Below are 18,507 nucleotides of genomic sequence, written 5' to 3'. Positions count from 1 at the left end.
CACATCACCTTGTGGGCCCACTCTGGACACTGGGAAGATACACTCCACTGCTGGTTGAAGGAAGCATCATAGGCCACCTACTCCACTCACATACATACTCTGATCTCAAGACAGGAAATCCAGAACTGGAGCATCTGCAAAAGTTGACTGTCCGGTTCCTTCTCTGAAGACCTTCAACAAGGGAGGACTACCATCAATTTGTTCCACTGTCGGACCATTTGCTTGTCTCCAGCTCATTCGCCAGGATTTCTCGCAGTTTATGGACAGAAGTTGTAAAAGCAGGCAGAACTGATTTCAATCAAGGTAACTTAAAGAAATGTTTTAAATTGGCAGGGGCAGGGGAAGTGAGAAACCTATTTAAATCAAGTTTCTCATGGAAACTTCTTCATATGCTTGATGAACAATGGTACAAATTTGAGCAATGACCTGTGTTCAGTTGCAAGTAAATGGTGCATTTTTTACACTGTTGTTTCATTTTTACAACCAGGTGTAGCATTTATTTGTTGAACTGAATGTGTTTTCCTTTTTTACCCTCCTATATATTCCCATATATAGGGCCTGCCTTATGGCTATCTGCCATGGTATTTGTGAAGCTCAACGTGAGTATATAAGAAACCTGCACACAGCACATTGCCTCCTTTTCTTTCCAGCGTCGCTCCTTTCTGCTTTACTCGGCTTTGGACCAGCCCCACACTCACAAAAACAAAGTAGCAAAATGAAAAGCTCATAACTGACAGGTTGAAGAAAAGTGTGATAATTACTGGATGAACTGGAGCAGTTTATTTTCACTATAAAGTGAATATGAAGTGCCTGTGCTTGGTAGGTAGAGTGGAAAAGAATCCTGAGAAATGATCAAATTGGTTCATTTACATAGAAGAGCCTCCTTTAGCTCAATGTATCTGGTAGGAGGCATTAATTCAGTTCTGAAATTAAGTGTAAGGCTTGCATACTTGTACTCAGATTAATTACTATTAAATAAGTTATTATGCTAAAGAAACTTGGTGTTTACTTTTTAAAAAGTTTTCTTTTATTATTTTATAAATCACAATTTTTAATTCACTCTGTATGAGAGTATGTCCAGCAGGGCACTATTCCACCCCCAATGCGGCATTTCCATGCGCTCTGGCGCTGATGACAGTGTCCTGTTGTGCCAGAAGTGGTTTAGTCATTCTGGCCACATAACCCGGAAAGCTGTCTGTGGACAAACACCAGCTCCCTCGGCCTGAAGCAAGATGAGGTCTGCACCCCCTAGTCAGGTTTGAGTGGACTTAACTGCCCAGGGGTCCTTTCCCTTTAATGTATATATGAAGCTATTGGGAATAGTTATTAGGCTTGGGGCACAATGATGACACCCAACTTTTAAGCTGGTGCCTGGATGCAGTGCTGGGACTGGGTGGTTTGAGGTTGGAGAGAAAGGTATATGCTAATGTTAGCTGGGAAAGCCTTTCTTACTTTAGTGTGTACTGGTTCTATACTCCAAGGGTCCCTGAACTTCTAATTTCTTTTACTCATTTATATTGCATTGGACTACAGGATCTTTTTCTGTTGTTACTTAAATAACCCCAGTAAAGTTTGCTTCTATAAAGAATTGATGTGTGTCATTACGGAGAACTCAGATTCTAAATTCAGTGCCTAGGCTGCACTGAATGAATGAATGAATGAATGAATGAATGAATGAATGAATGCAGTGCCTAGGCTGCTGGGTCATTGAGGCTGCTGGGTCCTCACCAGTAATGTTACTTATGTGAGACAGTGTTATGTATAATGTAGGGGAGGGGTTGCTGTGGTTCAGCGTTAGTGCTCTTGATCACTTGAGTTCCCTTAGTTGTTTCCTGCAGTGCATCACAGGTGGAATTTCTCCCAAATGTGTTATGTGGCGCTGTGGGTTAAACAACAGAGCATAGGACTTGCCGATCACAAGGTCGGAGGTATGAATCCCCATGACGGGGTGAGCTCCCGTTGCACGGTCCCTGCTTCTGCCCACCTAGCAGTTTGAAAGCACGTCAAAGTGCAAGTAGATAAATAGGTACCACTCCAGCGGGAAGGTAAACGGCGTTTCCGTGCGCTGCTCTGGTTCACCAGAAGCGGCTAAGTCATGCTGGCCACATGACCCGGAAGCTGTACGCTGGCTCCCTCGGCCAATAAAGCAAGATGAGCGCCGCAACCCCAGAGTCGGTCACGACTGGACCTAATGGTCAGGGGTCCCTTTACCTTTATGTTTGGAAGGGCCTGATTAATGCCTGTTTTCCTGCTATCCCAACACAAAAGAAGGCTTAGTAATACTTGTCCACTGTAAAGAGTTCCATCTCTGCTTTGTGTGGCAGCCCCAATCTCTTCTCTTGCTCCTTCTCCATTATCTCCATTCTGGCCCTGATGTCTAGCTCTGCTTTCAGTTTTCATCTCTTACTGCTGTTGATACTGAGCATATTATGATTTAGAATATTTGCTATAGCATTTCACTTGTTTAAGTCATTTCCTATATTTGTCTCTACTTTTGTTCCTGACTCTTGCTTCCTAGTAGTAGTAGTAGTAGTAGCAGTAGCTGGATGATAAGGTTTACTCTGGGATTTCTGAAAATTCACCATTGTCCAGAGCTAAACTTTTCCAGCAAAGGGCCAGTCCTATCGACTGCTTGATTGTAAAATAATTTCAGGGAAGATTTTACAAAAAATCAAAGACTATATCGCAACCAAAGTTTTAGCTTTTTCATTTCCTCACTATCCATACTCTGGATGGTGCCTAAGCCAGTCCAACAATGTCTTTCCCCCTGCTTTTCAAATACAAAATGGTGCATACATAAGAAATAAAAAGCTCTAATTTATTCTACAAAAGTGTTCATCAAGTAATAGATGGGACTCGAGGAAAAGATTAAGAGCTTACATTTTTCATTTGACTTATTTCACATAAAATTTTATAGAGGATAAAATGATGGGAGGCAAAGAAGCAATGATATTTCTGTTTTATCTCCGTCTGAGGCCCATAAATCTTCCTGAAGTATCATTAATTATAGCAGCGTCTTTCATGACGCTATTGTTAAAGGTCTAGCTGCCTTCGCATTATAAGCCCCCTATTTTCATGGGTTTATAATGTGAGTAGAAGAATTGTTTTAGGCTAAACTTTGCTTAGGCAGCATAGCTGCTGAGGAAAATTATTAATTTTATATAGAGAGACTGAGCTTTTGAACAAAAGCAATCACCTACTGGGCATTCTAATTTAATACAATAGCACACACGTACTGTTTCAGTGCAGGGAACTAAGCACAGTTTTGATGTGTTTAGCAGCATCATTTCATGTGTCTCTGGGATAAACTTGCTTGAAGCACCTGATCTACATCCACGTTGGAAGATGTGAATCAGTAACAGAAACAATGATGTCTTAGGCTGGAAACACTGATCTGGATCTCTGCTATCATAAGCCTAGGTTGGCTATATAAAGACAGTGCAGCTTGTTCAGGCTCACCTGCCACATTCAAGACTGGTCCACGTCCTTCTGGGTAACTTCCAATGATGTACCCCCACTTGCGTAACAATACAGTAGTACCTTGGTTCTCAAACGCCTTGGTACTCAAACAACTTGGAACCCAAATACTGCAAACCTAGAAGTAAGTGTTCCCGTTTGCAAAGTTTTTTCAGAAGTCAAACATGCTCCATTTTGAGTGTTGCACTTCCGATTTGAGTGCCACACTTCCGTTTTGAGTGTTACGCTGAGGTCTGTCTATTTTTGCTATTTATTTTGTGTTTTTGTTTTTGCGGCTCTTTTTGTTTTCTTTTGGTGACTGTGTGGAACCCAGTTCAGCTACTGAGTGATTGATTGTGTGACTGCAGTACATTGTTTATTGCTTTCATTTTCTGGATCAATAGTCTCGTTTGATAGTAAAATTAATGTTAAATTGCTGTTTTAGGGGTTGTTTTTAAAAGTCTGGAACGGATTAATCCATTTTGCATTACTTACTATGGGAAAATGGCCGCTGTTTCTTTAATGCGAATAAAGCTGGGTCAGCATGACTCAGCGGCCTGCAGCAGGTTGTATATATAAAGTGAGAAATGTTAGTTTGTGCTGAGGCTGGTGTTTGGGTTGGTTGGTTGGTGCTGGTGTGTATAGTTATTCAGTCGTGTTTTGCACAAAGATTTTTGAGAATAAAACTCTGCAAGGATATTCCTGTGGACTCTTTTGTACCGACAAGGGTCCGAGGACCAGGCTGAGGAGACAAAGGGAGGTCAGAACCCTTTCCTCCTTTTTTTTGCTTTTTACAAACACTGGCACGGACTTCCAGAACAGATTAAGTTTAAGAACCAAGGTACCACTGTAGTTCCATTACAAGTCCCATTGCACAAGAAGATGCCCTCTCACATTACCTTTGATCTCACACATCAAGTCAACATGTGCTTTTTCTACTTCTCTCATATTGTGCCTCACAATGTCCTCAACTTCTGGTTCACTCATGACCTGATTTTCCTTCTTTTAACTGCTGCTCATCCACTTAATGACATTACACAATAACAAGTAATATGGTCAAGCTACATATTACCATAAGGGAAAGGGTGGTGGAAAGCATCTCAACAGTACAGAGGTTCAACATAGATGTGGAGAGAAAATATTTCTGCTCTACTAATTTTGCAAGCTGGTTCTTGAGCAGTTAAGATTTTAAGAATAAGATGTTTTGGGGATTTTTAAGAACTCACAAGCTTTTCAAGCCCCTTTACTCTGAAACACACAGAGGCACAAAAGGGTTTTGCCTCAGTGAGCACTGGAGCCTGCTCTCTTTTATTTCAAACTACACATTATGCAAGAGAAAAACAACTGAGCATTTTTATTCCTACTTTAAAGCAGCTGTAAATAAGTCTGAATTTTATTAGAACAGTGCTTAGCCCTTCCCCCTTTGTCTTTTACCATTCTAAATCTCCTTTCCTAAGGCCTCTTGTGAAGTAGGGAAAGAACAAGCATACTTCAGAATACCACTTTCATCACCTACAGTTTTCTCTCCATGGGGAAAGGCTATAGCTCATTGGCAGAGCATCCATTTTCCATGCAGAAGGTCTCTGGTTCATTTCCCACCATCTCCATATGGGCTGGGAATATTACTTGTCTGAAATCATGGCAATCCACTGCCGGTCAGTATAGACAATAGTATAAGGCAGCTTTTATACGTTTCAAATCTAAAAAGCTTCTAGTCCACCCTTGAAGATTCTGGAAATGACACATGGGGTGGAATTATAAAGGGTGGGAAAGAAATACCATAAACAAATCAATAAATAAATCTTCCACAGCTGTTGGGCAGTATACTTGTCCTTCCTTATTGCAGTGCCAATTCTGTTCCCTTAACTACTTTAGTACACCAGGGAATTTGCAGGGAAACCAAAATGTTTGTTTATAAAGCTGTTGTGCTACCAACTTTACTGTGAGACATGGACCATTTATAAACACCATCTCCAACTCCTCAAAAGATTCTATCAACAGTGTCTCTGAAAAAAAGTACATATCACTTGGGAAGACAGGCAAATTAATGTCAGCGTACTGGAAGAAGCAAAGATCACCACTGTCGAAGCAATGATTCTTCAACATCAGCTTCACTGGACTGGTCATGTTGTTTGGATGCCTGATTATCGTCTTCCAAAGCAACTGCTCTATTCCCAACTTAAGAATGTAAAGTGTAATGTCAGTGGATAACAAAAGAGGTTTAAAGACGCTCTCAAGGCGAGAGGGGAAAAAAAGTAGTATAAACACTGACAACTGGGAAACACTGGCCTGCGAGCGCTCCAATTGAGAACAGCCTTCACCAAAGGCATCATGGAATTTGAAGTGGCATGAACTCAGGAAGAGCTAAGAGGAAGGCACATTTGGCAAATCCTCACTGTGATCAACTCCCACCCAGAAAGCTATGACCCCACTGTGGAAGGATGTGTGGATCCAGCACTGGCCTCCAAAGTCACTTACGGACACACTGTTAAGACCACATTCATGGAAGACAATCTTACTTGGCTACGAGTGATCACCAAAGAAGAAAGGAGTACCACCAGAGGACCAGGCACCATCAGATAATATTGAGGGCTCATTTGCCCTCTTCTAATGGCATGAAGATGCCATTGTCCAACAATCCCCTTTCCTATTTAAACAAGCCAGGGATAGGAAACTGTGATCCTCCAGATGTTGTACGCCTGTGACTCCCATCATCCTGACTATTGACCATGTTGTCTGGCGCTGGTGGGAGTTAGGACCTGCCAACAGGTTACAAATCCCTGACATAGGTTGGGACAAGTTCCCATTGATAACATAGGTCAAAGGCATTTAAAATAGAAACACTCAGGAATAAGTGAAGTCCAACTTTCCTGGACATTTGTAACAGACCTTATAATCACTTTTCTCCAACATTTCCCCTATCTGCTCCCCCCACCCCCGCTTCAACATGAAACTGCTGAATTGGAATTAATAAGCAAATTTGGTATTATAGTATCTGGTCTCTAGCTGACTGCAGAAAGTAATTTCCCCTCTTTAGGCGTTTGTATATATTATCGATCTCGCTCTTTCTAGCTGGAAATGGGTCTCTCTCACACACTGATTGAATCTTACTCATATGCTTGGCCGCCATATTCATTTGTGTTCTGATCTACATAGTACTGTAGCACACCTACTACTGGCTTTTGCATTGCTTCACTGTTGTTTTTTTAACCCACTTCTCCCCCGACCTTCCTGATATGGAAATTGGTAAGAGGATATATCAGTTATATTTAAAACTCTAGAGACCCACATGTGTGGATGAACACAAAGGAAAACGGCTGGTCCCTGTTTTCAAAATACAGGGCTTTGCAATTTCTCTGGTGGGAGAAAGCCCACAGCAGAATTTAATTCCCATCATTAAGCAGTTTAGTGAAGTGTAGGAATACAGGTTATTAAGCCTTACTTATTCCGTTCAGCTGTGTGAAGCAGCTAACCCCCTTTTTATGCCCTTTTCAACAAACAAACCACATACCAACAAAGTAAGTTTAAAATACTTACAGTTTCCAGGTCTCAGGCATGCATTTTCCTTCTGCAGCAGCAATAAAATAATGCAGGTAAAATACTTGGGAAGAACTACAATAATGTGCCTGAGGTTGGGAACCAAGATGAGACACACCCACCTGCATGGTACACAGTGAAGAGAGATGAGAAGGAAGGAACAGGAAACAGTCTTTACTTCCTCCCTTTCAGGAGAAAAGGGGGTGTGACCTAACTGAGCCTACTCTATCAATTAGAACCCCTGGCCTTTAACCCCTTCATATACCAGCTAGCAAATACGCATTGTTAGGTTTGACTGCTTAAATCTCCCACACTTTCTTCTCTTTATACTCAGTGTATATTCAGTGCCCCAGGCACACCAGTCCAAACCCTCAGTCTGCCGTACTGGAAGGGGCTGGATGCAGCAGAGGCACCCCACTGCTTAGCCTTTTCTGGATCCACCATTTGCTGCCATCAAGGGAGCTCTGTCCCATGAAAACTGGGCCTCTCTGTGATGATTTTATTGTAATATTTTCAACCCAGTACCTTCATTCATTCCCCACCCCAAAGCTGGTCTTAAAATGCATTTGAAACTATGCACTGTATACTAAAGTCCATGTCTCATTGGACCAGTCTACCAATAGGTATGATGAAGAAACACTAACATAATAACAAGACTACAAAAAAGAGATCTGTGGTGTCATAAAGACAAGCAGATATATTATGGTGGACTAGAGCTCACTTCAGAATAAACCTGTTAGTTTCCAAGGTGCCACCTGACTCCCATTATGGGTAATTTTAATTGGATCTTCCCCACCCCCACCCCATCGTAGCAAGAAAACTGCTTTGCACTAATGGAGTATGCACGTTTGAATGCTGATTGGCAGTGCTTCAAAGAGGCATGCTCCGTTCGTGTGGTTTGCGTTGAAAATGTTTGCTGAAATTCATATTTTTTTCCTTTGCAGAGTTTCTGGTGTAGCAAGCACTTTCAATGCAAACTGCTTCAAAACAGAGCTCTCTCAATTGCACTGGGGAATTCCCAAGCAGGAACTCACTAGTGCAGCTGATCCATGTGGGTCTCTCTGTCGGAGCTGACTGGCACTGACATGGAGCCCCTCTTGCAAAGGGACCATTGGGAGCTCACTGTAGGCTCCTGATCGTTCCACTGTACCTGCCCCACATGTGGTAGAGTGAGGCTACTAAGCATGTTTTGGTAAAAATAGTTTGCAGACTAAATTAGGGTCTCTGCTGGGCCAAATTAAGCCTGCCAGTCAGAGTTTTATGACCCCCAATTTAACGGGGGGACCACATCCTAATGGTGTGTATCTGAGTTCACCTCTTAACTTTTTTGCATGCAAGTGAAAAGCTGCTATGTCTATGGGGAAAAGGAAAAGTACAGTAGTAAAATAGGTTCAATATTCTTGACACATGTGATTGACTTCTCTCTAACAAGGGTCCTGCAATAGGCTGCAATATGTCTTTGTGGCGAGTTTGTACAGATGACAATTATATATAATAAAATCCAGAGACACATCACCCATCATAACACTGAACATTTGGCAAGTATGAAGTCAATCTAGCAATGCTTTTGCCTATGCAGAGCAGAATCCCCATTGCAAAAAAAAACTGGTTATCTGATAAGTTTATATACTCTACTTTTAGAGGGAAATACTGTAATATCATGAGGTGACCTTTCCCTGATATTGTTCCATAAACTCACAAATGCATTCCAAGTTGCAAAACCAAGATGCAAACATAGGAAGCGACAGCTCGAATTCAGTGATTGAACTTTCATTGGTGGTGTCTTGATTTTGCCTTGCCTGGCTCACTTAACGAGGAACCACTGAAAAATTACAGGGAAATGTCATATTGTGATGAATCTTCTGTTAGTTTCAATTTACTGTCTGTCCTCCAAGAACCTTCATCTGAATATAAATAGGACTCAAATTTCCAGATATGTGATGATCAAAATATTGAATGCTTTTGTCTCTTTCCCTCCCCTTCTCCATTATACTATATTATGTAAATGCAGTAAATAGATGACAGATAGTGCAAATGAGTGATAATGGCTGAGTAACTGTGTTTTTCATTAATTCACACAGTGTGTGTGATTACCCAGCCAACACACATTCATGTCTCATGTTTATGGCTTCGATGCTTTACAACAGATAAGGGGAACCTGTGGACCTCTGGGTTTTGCTGAACTATAACACCCATCAGCTGTAGTCACCACGGCCAAAGGTAAGGGCTTCTTGGAATTGGAGACCAATAACATCTGGAGGGCCACATCTGGATTGCTTTATAATATTAATATTTATAATATTAATCACCCTCACGGCCTGAAGACACTCTGCTGAACCTGAAGCATTTATGAAGTGAAAATATGTGCATAGACTGCTGCTCACAACAGTTTTAAGATATACGTAGTCTAATATGGGGGGCTGATGTCCCTTCAGCCGGGTGATGAATGTATAATATAATGTGGAACACAAAGTGAACATGGTCTCTATCTGAGCAAAGAATATCAGTGTATTCTAAAACATGAGCTCTTTCCTTTTGTGCTAAAACAAAAAGATTGTGTAAAAATACAGTTTGTGAATTCTTCTAAAACCCTTAGGTAATCTCTGTCCTCTAATCTCATCTATAATCTATCATTCTACCTTCCCTGTTTCATTACGCTTTGATAATGTGATTCATTTTGCTCCCACTAGAGCTAGTTATAATCTCTTTTCTTATAACATTCTGCCTGTCTTTGTTGGATTGTTTCATTTTAATGTTTTTGGCTTCTTCCCTTGACTAAACAAATTTGTACAAATTGCAGTTTGGTTACTGTGAAATGTACTATTAATCCGGTAATTAATTAATCAGGGATGAACAGATGAAATGCCATCCAAGATAAGACAAATGGTCCATCAAGTCTCATAGATTTTTGCTTTCTGTTGAGGGCTTTAGCACTTACAAAGAAATGTACTAAACTACAAGTAAACAGGCAAACATGGAGTTTAAACCGACAGGAATAATTTTTCACTTTTGTACCAGCATCCAAGGAAAATTGATATGCACATTTTTGCTTACATCAGGCTTCCACAACTTGATGCCCTCCAGTTGCTGTTGGACTCCTATCTAGCAGCAGCCCCAGAATGGCCAATGGTCAGGGATGATGGCAGTTGTCCAAAACCTCTGGAGAGTATCAGGTTGAGGAAGGTTGGATTATATAAATAATTCAAAATGTAGGATGTAGTGGATGATCAGCACTCAGCTAAATCTCATTGAGTGCAGTATTCACTATTAGTAAAGACAGCAGTATGTAGGGCACAATAACTAACGTATTCTCCACTGCTGCATTTCTTATTATTTAGACCAGCCTTATTATTATTTAGACCAACCTCCAGATGCGTTGGAATACAACTCTCATAAGCCAGAATTGCCAATGGTCAAGAATGTTAATTCTTGTTATTTATTGTTATTTATTGTATTTATATCCCACCTTCTTCTCCAAGCTCACAGTGGTGGTTCTCCCCCTCTCATATAATTCTCACAACAATCCTGTGTGGTAGGTTAGGCTGAAAGGCAGTCACTGGTCCAAGGTCACTGGTCCAATTGACCTTCATGACCAAGCGGGGATTTGAACGCTGGTCCCCCAGGTGCTAGTTTAATGATGGGGAGTTGTAGTCCAAACATCTGGAGGACTTTGGTTTGGGGAAAAGCTGATTTAGCCACTTGATGGAACGTAAGAGCACAGTTTATTTGCAAGATATGAATAAACAGAATGGAGCTCAAACTCAGTGCAAGGTAGTGAGGAACAGGCAGCAGCAATATTGAGGCTTTCAGCAGCCACCATTGCCAGATATTACACAGTAGTGGCACACAAAGCATAGGTATAAAAGAAATGCATGGAAAGGTGTGGGAAAAGAAATGTTGACAACTTACTTCTTATATAAAAGGTGTTTGGGGCACCAGAGGCTGCTTCATTTGAAAATAGTGAAGCATTTCTGTTTCAACTAGTGCAGTAAGCAGTTTTCATGAGAATGCTAATGGGTAATGGGAAATAGAGGGCTGGACCTGGGCCATACAATTGCTACCATGTCAGTATAGTAAGGTGCACATCATGTTTTGTGCTTACCTGACCTGTGAGGTGACTTCCCCTAAAACACAGTTAAGGAACTATTGGTCCTCCTGATGTTTTTGATCTCCTACTCCCATCAACCCCAGCCAATGATGAGATGTTGGGAGTTGGAGTCCAAATCTCCTAAAGGATCCAGTTTGCAGCTTACGAGTGCAGTTTAGAGCTACCTCTCTCTTGATTACCAATAAGCATCTGAGGCACCATGTGCCTTTTGCCAACATCAGCCCTGACCCCTTGGCAAGTTATCCCAGACAACATCCAGATTAGTCTGCTCCAGTGTGTTGTATGTAGGGATGCCTCTGATACTTCAAAGAAAATTCATTTGGTCCAAATGCAGCTGTTAACCCACCCAAGAGACTCCCTGCTCCCACACCAACCAGTTTGACTATTAAGGTAATAATCTGAGGCTCTTGGGTACTACTGCCCTTAGGCTAGGTGAGCAATCTGGGGAAAGGGTCTTTGCAGTTGTGATTCAAAGGCACTAAAACGTGACAAGCAGAGGTTGGATGGCCATCTGTGAGATTCCTGCATTGCAAGAGTTTGGACTAGATGACCCTTGAGATCCCTTCCAACTCTACAATTAGAGATTGTATTAGTAAATTTATGGTTTTTTCTGATATCTTCCTTGTTTCCTGGTTGTATTTTATGACCTTTTAAAATATAATTTATCTATTGTGAGTGTATGATACTTTGAAAATTCATATTCGGAGACGGAATAATTACTTTGATAATTAAAAGCCCAAAGTGTTGTGCCAACTCCAAGAGATTTCTTCCTGCATATGTAGCGCTTCTACCTCAGCATCTGCCACACAGCAAGAGTGCCAGCTGTTTGTAACACAGGTCTGCATAACTCAGCGGATAGATTTGATTAACGACCAGTGAGGGGCAGTTTTCGTGAGGCCTGCAAGCTTATTTATTTATTGACATCCCACCGGAACTCCATCTCTTTAATGATTTTTAATCCCTGCTTTTAACTGGTTTTATAATCATTAATTTTAGTACTTTTATTTTATATTCCTGTAGTCCACTTAGAGGTTTTATTACAAGCAAGTCGCATACTAATTTTGTTAAATAAATAAAATAAAGAAGTAAAACAGTGGGGGCTACAAGACAGCCCTGTAGACGTTGCTGGCCATGGACTGTGCTGGATGGGCAAGATGGGAGTTGGTTTAGAAGCCGAAAGTTAGCCACGGGATTAGGCACAATTTTCTGGTCCACCTCAGGTTTTTTAAAAAAAGGTTCTGCACAGGCCCTGCTGAAGATTCATTACGCAAAACGTTTTAAAGCGCTTCTATGTAGAGAACCCCAATAAACTGATCAATCTCGGCCTTTGTTTACTTCGGGTATTTACAATCCTTCCATCACCCAAAAGTCCCAAGACAGTTACAAGAACACACGTTTAAAAGGCAGATAATGGATTCAAAACGTCGCCATCAATGAAATACATGTGTTTCGACCTTCCCTTGTCACACACCTCTACCATGGGAGCTTTTCCTTAAAAATAAAAAAAATCCCTCTTTCCTTCCCCACTCTCGCCCCCTACATGGAGGAAGCCAGCGCGGCAATCGGAACCGGAAGTGACGGTCGCCGGGGGCTCTGAATTAATTATATTTTCCTTTTCAAAATCCCTCTTTGCTTTTCAAAGCAGCGAGGGTTCCGTTAGCCACGCCCCCTCCCCACCCTCAGGGGCCCCGTTAGCGTTCCGGCTGCCATAGTTACCGAGTCCGTCCAGGGCGGCCGGCGGGCCGGCGGGCGGGGCCTAGTTGTGCAGCACGTCCTGTGTGGGGACCGAAAGGTCCCCTTCTCCAACCTCTCCACCCCGTGCCTCCCCACCCGGCGGGTGGGACAGTGGGGCTGCCTTTGCCGCCGCCGCCCTCCTCTTCCTTCCCCATAATGTCGCCAAGCAAGGGCTTCCTCTGCGTTCTGGAGCTGCAGATCCGCTCGGTGAGGCGAAATAGGCGGCGGGGAAAGGATTAAGCGCGCGCGGCGGGGGCAAGATGGTGGACTCTGGGTGGGACACGGGGGATGCGAGAGGGGAAAGTGGACAGGGAACGGGGGCCAAGATGCCAGGGCGGAAGGGGCGCCTCCGGGAGAGACCTGGAGGAAGCGATTTGGGGAGCCTTCAAAGTTTTCTTCCTTTGTGGGGCTGCTCTTTCGCCTTCAGGTTCTTCCACTCTTGCTTTAAGACGAAATAAAAAGCCTCCCCCCAATAATGAGAGTGGGGCGAGATGGGGGGGGGCGCACTCTTGACTTAATCCTGGCAGGGGTTTTTTAATTCCTCCTAACGGTGTTGGCGGAAATCGGGAGGGTGGAGGACCTGGTGCATGAATCCTTGTTAAGACTGATGCGCCTGTTCTGTGACACACTTGCTGCCGCTGATGGATTTGTTACAAGCAAAGCTGCCCAGTCAGAAAACGTGGTTTTATTTGATTTGTTTCTAAAATCCTGCCCCATCCAACTTTTTCTTTTCCCCTTTCTACTGACTGACGTTCTCGAGTACATCTGGAAACTTCCTTTTGCCTCTTCTCCCACCCCCCCAAACTTCCTGAAATGCTTCAGTAACCGTTAGATTAAATCTCCTCCTCTCCATTTCCTCCTGACCAATTAGACGCCAACGTTTTGCTTTTTTTGCAAACTCTGCACCAATCCCTGTGTGGAATGTGAGTTGGGCACATCTGGTGCTGAATGCAATTAATCAGCTGCTAAAATACTTGCAGGAGTGACAAGTTTTGCATGCAACACTTGGGCAAATCATGGCTTAGTGTGAATGTGCACGTCCCCAGAGAAAAGATCATGGTTGCTTTGCTCTTTCTCCTGTCCTCCAGCGGTTGTACTGCTGTGAGCTAAGCCATGGTTTGACTTAGTGTGCTGTTCAAACCTGGGCATGTGTCTCACTCCAGACAAACCACAAGCTGTAACTTTGTTCATGATGATGGTTACTTGTTTCCTGTTCTTTATTTGCTGGAAAGTTTGGAACACGAGAAAAAGAAGTGGAGTTCATCTTTCTCTGAACCCCAAAGTAAAGTTTTTATGACCCTGAATCCCCAAATAAATGTTGGGATGCCCCATGTAATATGTCTCCATGATCCTGGGGGACTTTCCCCCTTCAAGCCCAGCAATAATGGTTTTCATGTCTGAGAACTGGGGAGAGAACCAGTCTTAGATGGAGTTTCTTTCTACCTGAAGCAGCAGGTACTAACTTCAGGCCCAGGTGGCTTCAGTGCTCAGGAGTATCAGGCATAGGCTGACCACAGTGACCTGTGCTCTGATACGATGCCATTTGAACCACTGTAATATGCTATATGTGGGACTTCCTCTGGGGACAGTGTGGAAGCTGCAGCCAGCACAAAATGTGTCTGCATGGGTTGGGAGTTGTTTGTGGATAAACAATCATTTAACACTCTAGTACCAGCTCCCTTTCTGCCAGTCAGCTCAATTCAAGGTGTTGACTCTAAAGTGTAGAGCCCTAAATAGGTTAGGGCCCAATTACTTGATGGAACATCTCACCCATATCTGCCAAGTTGAGTTCTGCAATTTGGTGGTGTAGGATCTTACAGTTTCACTGGTTGAAAGGGCCTTTTTACAGTGATGCAGGTGGGATCCACAGCCTTCTTTGTGGTGGCAATCTGCTGGTGGAACTTCCACCCCCCCCCCCGGGCATCCAGCTGTCCCCATCCTGACCCCCCCCCATAATTGATGACTTTTAGAAAACTGCTTAAAACACTTATTTTCACCCAGTCATTTGAAAGGTCTGTGAGTGGAATTGATGATTCTAATGCAGCTGCTGAGCTGTTGTATTGGTGTAATGTGATGCTTTAATTATGCTGAAATTGTTTTATTGTTTTATCTTGTGTGTTCATTGCCCTGGGATCCTATTGGATGAAGGGCGATCTTTAAATGTAAATAATAAATAAACACACATTTCAATATTGGTTTCATTTTTCTCGTAGCTTGAACTAAAAATTCAATACAGACTGCACTCTTTGATTCAGGGCTGCTCCTGAAAATGGCATCGCCATATCTAGTTTTCCCCTTCTCCTGTAACATGTATAAATATGTTTTTCTTTAATTTTTAATTGAAACAAAACTATATGAAATTACTGCATTATCATATCGATAGAAGTTTGTGTAGAAATACTTAATGTTGTGACATTATGATATGCTTCATTTCCTTGCCTGTGGCAGCTGCAGCCAAAGATGCTGAGCAGGGGCAGACAGAGAATTCAATATAGGGATGCAGTTTTTTTAGCAGCAACCCCATGTTGGCATCAAGTAGCTATACAAATTTTGTGACATAATTGAACATTGATCTTCCAGATAACATGTCCGGGAGTTACCCTGAAAGCCAAAGATGACCTTTATATCAGTGCCCGCATTCTAGGACAATATAAGAAGACATCGTCTGTTCGTGCAATATTTCCCCTTCTATTTAATGAAAAACTGATATTTGAAAAGGTAAATGTTCACCATGTCCTGGGTATGACATTCAGTGCATTACTGGCATTTTGATCTAAGAACTACTTACATGGATGGAAAATGCAATGTACATACAGTCGCATGAACAAAGGTTTCCTCTCTGTCTTAATTGTTTATTGTTAGCCCTGTGCACAGTTTCCTGTTATTCATACATGTCTGACTTCACACTGAAGTCAACAGGGAAGCCCACCCACATGGGAACTCAGTTCCTGTGTTCAAGTGTTAATTGATATTTAGGTTGGAAACTGCATATTTTACAGTTAATAATTTGATTCAAGAATGGTTGTAGGGCAGGGGTGTGATCCCTACATGTGCTTGGGGTGCAACTTCCAACATTGCCAGCTAGCATGACCAAGTGACCAGGGATGATGAGAGTTGTAGTCCAACATCAGAAGAGCTGCAAGTTCACAACTCTGTTGTAGGGTGCATATGTGAGTCCTTCCCAGTCTTGCATTATCCATATTCTCCTGGCCTGTTTGCTGTTCAGTGAAGGTAGCTATTCACAGGCAGTTTTTCTGACTTGTATAGTATCATGGCTTATGGCACCACCCGCCCACACAGGTCTTTGTAGCCCATACAGCCTAGCTTGCTAGAATTAACACCACTTTCAGTCAGTTCTCACAAGTGTATCTTATCATGCACTCTAAAAGTGAGTTGATACTCTCATTACTCTTCATTAGTACCGGTAAGTGCCTAATAAAGTAACAAATAAAGAATACCAGCTCCCATTTGGTAGTAAGCAGTGGGCTTTTCCATTGTGTTGAAAGCAACACAGATTTACATTCCTGTTATTTATGGTTGAATATATGACTAAAGTAATACTGGAAAGGGCAAAAATCAGTGAAGAAAATGGGTTATTTCTGTGAAAAAGCTTGTGTCTCTGTGTCAAATTATGAATCTTGGTTTTTGCTTTTTCTTTGAAAGAAATGAGTGCAGTTTTCCTTTTCCTTTCCTTTTAAAATTATGGTAGCCATATTCTATGTCCTTGTTATAGCTGAGGCCAACTTGTTCCATTTCATTTTCTTAAATTTTCATTTTAGGTATATACTGATGTAGTTGACCCAGGAGACCTTGTTGAACTATTTGAACGTAGGTTTTAAAAAACTTTTTATCTCTATTATATTCTTTGCATGAAATTACTTTAAAGTGTAGAGTATGAAAAGCCAATGGGAGATTAGGAAAAAAGCCAGAATACAGTGGTACCTTGGGTTAAGTACTTAATTCGTTCCGGAGGTCCGTTCTTAACCTGAAACTATTCTTAACCTGAAACACCACTTTAGCTAATGGGGCTCCTGCTGCTGCTGCGCCACCGGAACACAATTTCTGTTCTCATCCTAAAGCAAAGTTCTTAACCCAAGGTACTATTTCTGGGTTAGCGGAGACTGTAACCTGAAGCGTATGTAACCTGAAGCATATGTAACCCGAAGTACCACTGTATGGTTTTTTATGAATGATGAGAAAATGACAGTTGCAATATACTATAAAGTCACCTTCACTTTCTCAAAAAATAAATAAAAGAAAGTTTCAAAGTAAGGTGTGCCAAGGAAACAAAAAACACCCTAAGTTAAGATGAGAATGTGTTTGTGTTCATTGGAATATCTCACTAAGTTTTAGATGAAAACCCATAGAATTAGTTTAATTATGGATTGCTATGTATTCAGTTGGGAATATTTTTGATAATCTTTTGAATAACTGGTGCTTTTGTAATTTTAAAATTCAGTGAACCTTTGCTCATTATCACACTTGCAGAGATTTGTCATAAGTCCCCCTCCCCCGAAAAACACAAAATATTACTAGTCACTATTGAATATGAGAGAGAAAGAGAGTGAAAATAGGATAGCAAAGAGATTAAAGACAATGCAAGAAAGCAAGTTAACAAAAGCTCAAGTTATCTTTTAATTCTGGGGAAATATAAAATGGTCATTTTGATGAAGCTGTGCAGATCATGGTCTGACCCATACCTGGGCCAAGACCACCTAGGAAACCCATGTATGCTTCATTAAGTTTCATAGAATCTTAGAATTGTAGAGTAGGAAGGGATCCGGAGGATCATCTAGCCCAACCCCCTGTAATGCAGGAATATGCAATCCCATATGGCAGAGCTTTCCAAACTGTGTGTCGGGACCTGTTAGTGTATTGGCTGCAGTGTGTAGGTGTGCCGTGTGAACGTTCTCCACGCTCCTCCCGGGGTTGGGAAGGGGTTAGTTTAACCTCTGTTTTGCTAATAGAACTGAATTATTGTGTTACGAACAGATGCATGTTTAAAAAGGGTGTCACCAACATGAAGAGTTTGGAGAGCTCTGCCATACGGGGATCAAACCTGCAACCTTGGTGTTATCAGCACCACACTCAAACCAACTGAGCTATCCATGATTGAAGAAAGGTGGGGTATGTTAAATAAACAAGGGAGAAAGATTTAGGCTAAATATTGACTTGAAGGCTGCAATTTAATACTACTACTTGGTAGCTCTGTCCCAGCTTCTGCCAACCTAGCAATTCAAAAGCACACCAGTGCAGGTAGATAAATAGGTACTGCTGCGGTGGGAAGGTAAATGGCATTTCTGTGGGCTTTGGCACTCAACACGGTGCCCCGTTGTGCCAGCAGTTTAGTCATGCTGGCCACATGACCCAGAAAGCTGTCTATGGACAAACACCGGCTCCCTCAGCCTGAAAAGCAAGATGAGCGCCGCAACCCCATAGTCGCCTTTGACTGGACTTAACCATCCAGGGGTCCTTTACCTGTAATTGAGCAGGTGTCAACTTTATGAATTACATGTCACTAAATATGGAAATTATCTATGCCATATGCTTATGACAGCAAAACATATAGTAATCAGAACACCAGAGGATTTGAGCCTACCTTCACACTTCAAGGGTGTTATACTGCCGCAGCGTCTCAAATATTATTCTTAGGGATGCAGGATGTTTTGACT

General features: G+C 42.0%; 2 protein-coding genes across 4 annotated transcripts in view; one reads left to right on the top strand and one right to left on the bottom strand.

The window, feature by feature from the left end:
- The window catches only part of LOC308479120 (uncharacterized protein), a gene marked incomplete at its 5' end in the record, with an annotated part of 58,094 nt that extends 45,104 nt beyond the window's left edge, over positions 1–12,990 (bottom strand). For 2 of the 3 annotated variants that reach the window (XR_013987456.1, XR_013987457.1), the window contains 3 exons: positions 6,994–7,115; positions 8,693–8,815; positions 12,496–12,730. Coding sequence is in view for 1 of the 3 variants with exons in the window: in XM_081009602.1 (XP_080865728.1) it covers positions 6,994–7,115; positions 12,818–12,990 (295 nt within the window). Of the gene's footprint in view, positions 1–6,993; positions 7,116–8,692; positions 8,816–12,495; positions 12,731–12,817 lie in introns of those variants that run through there. The other variant, XM_081009602.1, reaches the window with a different exon arrangement.
- The window catches only part of SPATA6 (spermatogenesis associated 6), a 32,496-nt gene continuing 26,840 nt past the window's right edge, over positions 12,852–18,507 (top strand). The window contains exons 1-3 of the mRNA XM_081009464.1: positions 12,852–13,042; positions 15,416–15,553; positions 16,615–16,663. Of these exons, the coding sequence (XP_080865590.1) occupies positions 12,992–13,042; positions 15,416–15,553; positions 16,615–16,663 (238 nt within the window). The 5' untranslated portion in view covers positions 12,852–12,991. The remainder of the gene's footprint in view (positions 13,043–15,415; positions 15,554–16,614; positions 16,664–18,507) is intronic.

Source organism: Podarcis pityusensis (assembly GCF_964106645.2).
Source record: "Podarcis pityusensis genome assembly, chromosome: 6".
Taxonomy (NCBI): domain Eukaryota; kingdom Metazoa; phylum Chordata; class Lepidosauria; order Squamata; family Lacertidae; genus Podarcis; species Podarcis pityusensis.
The sequence above is the reverse complement of the archived record's forward strand: the minus strand, read 5'-3'. Positions and strand labels throughout refer to the sequence as shown.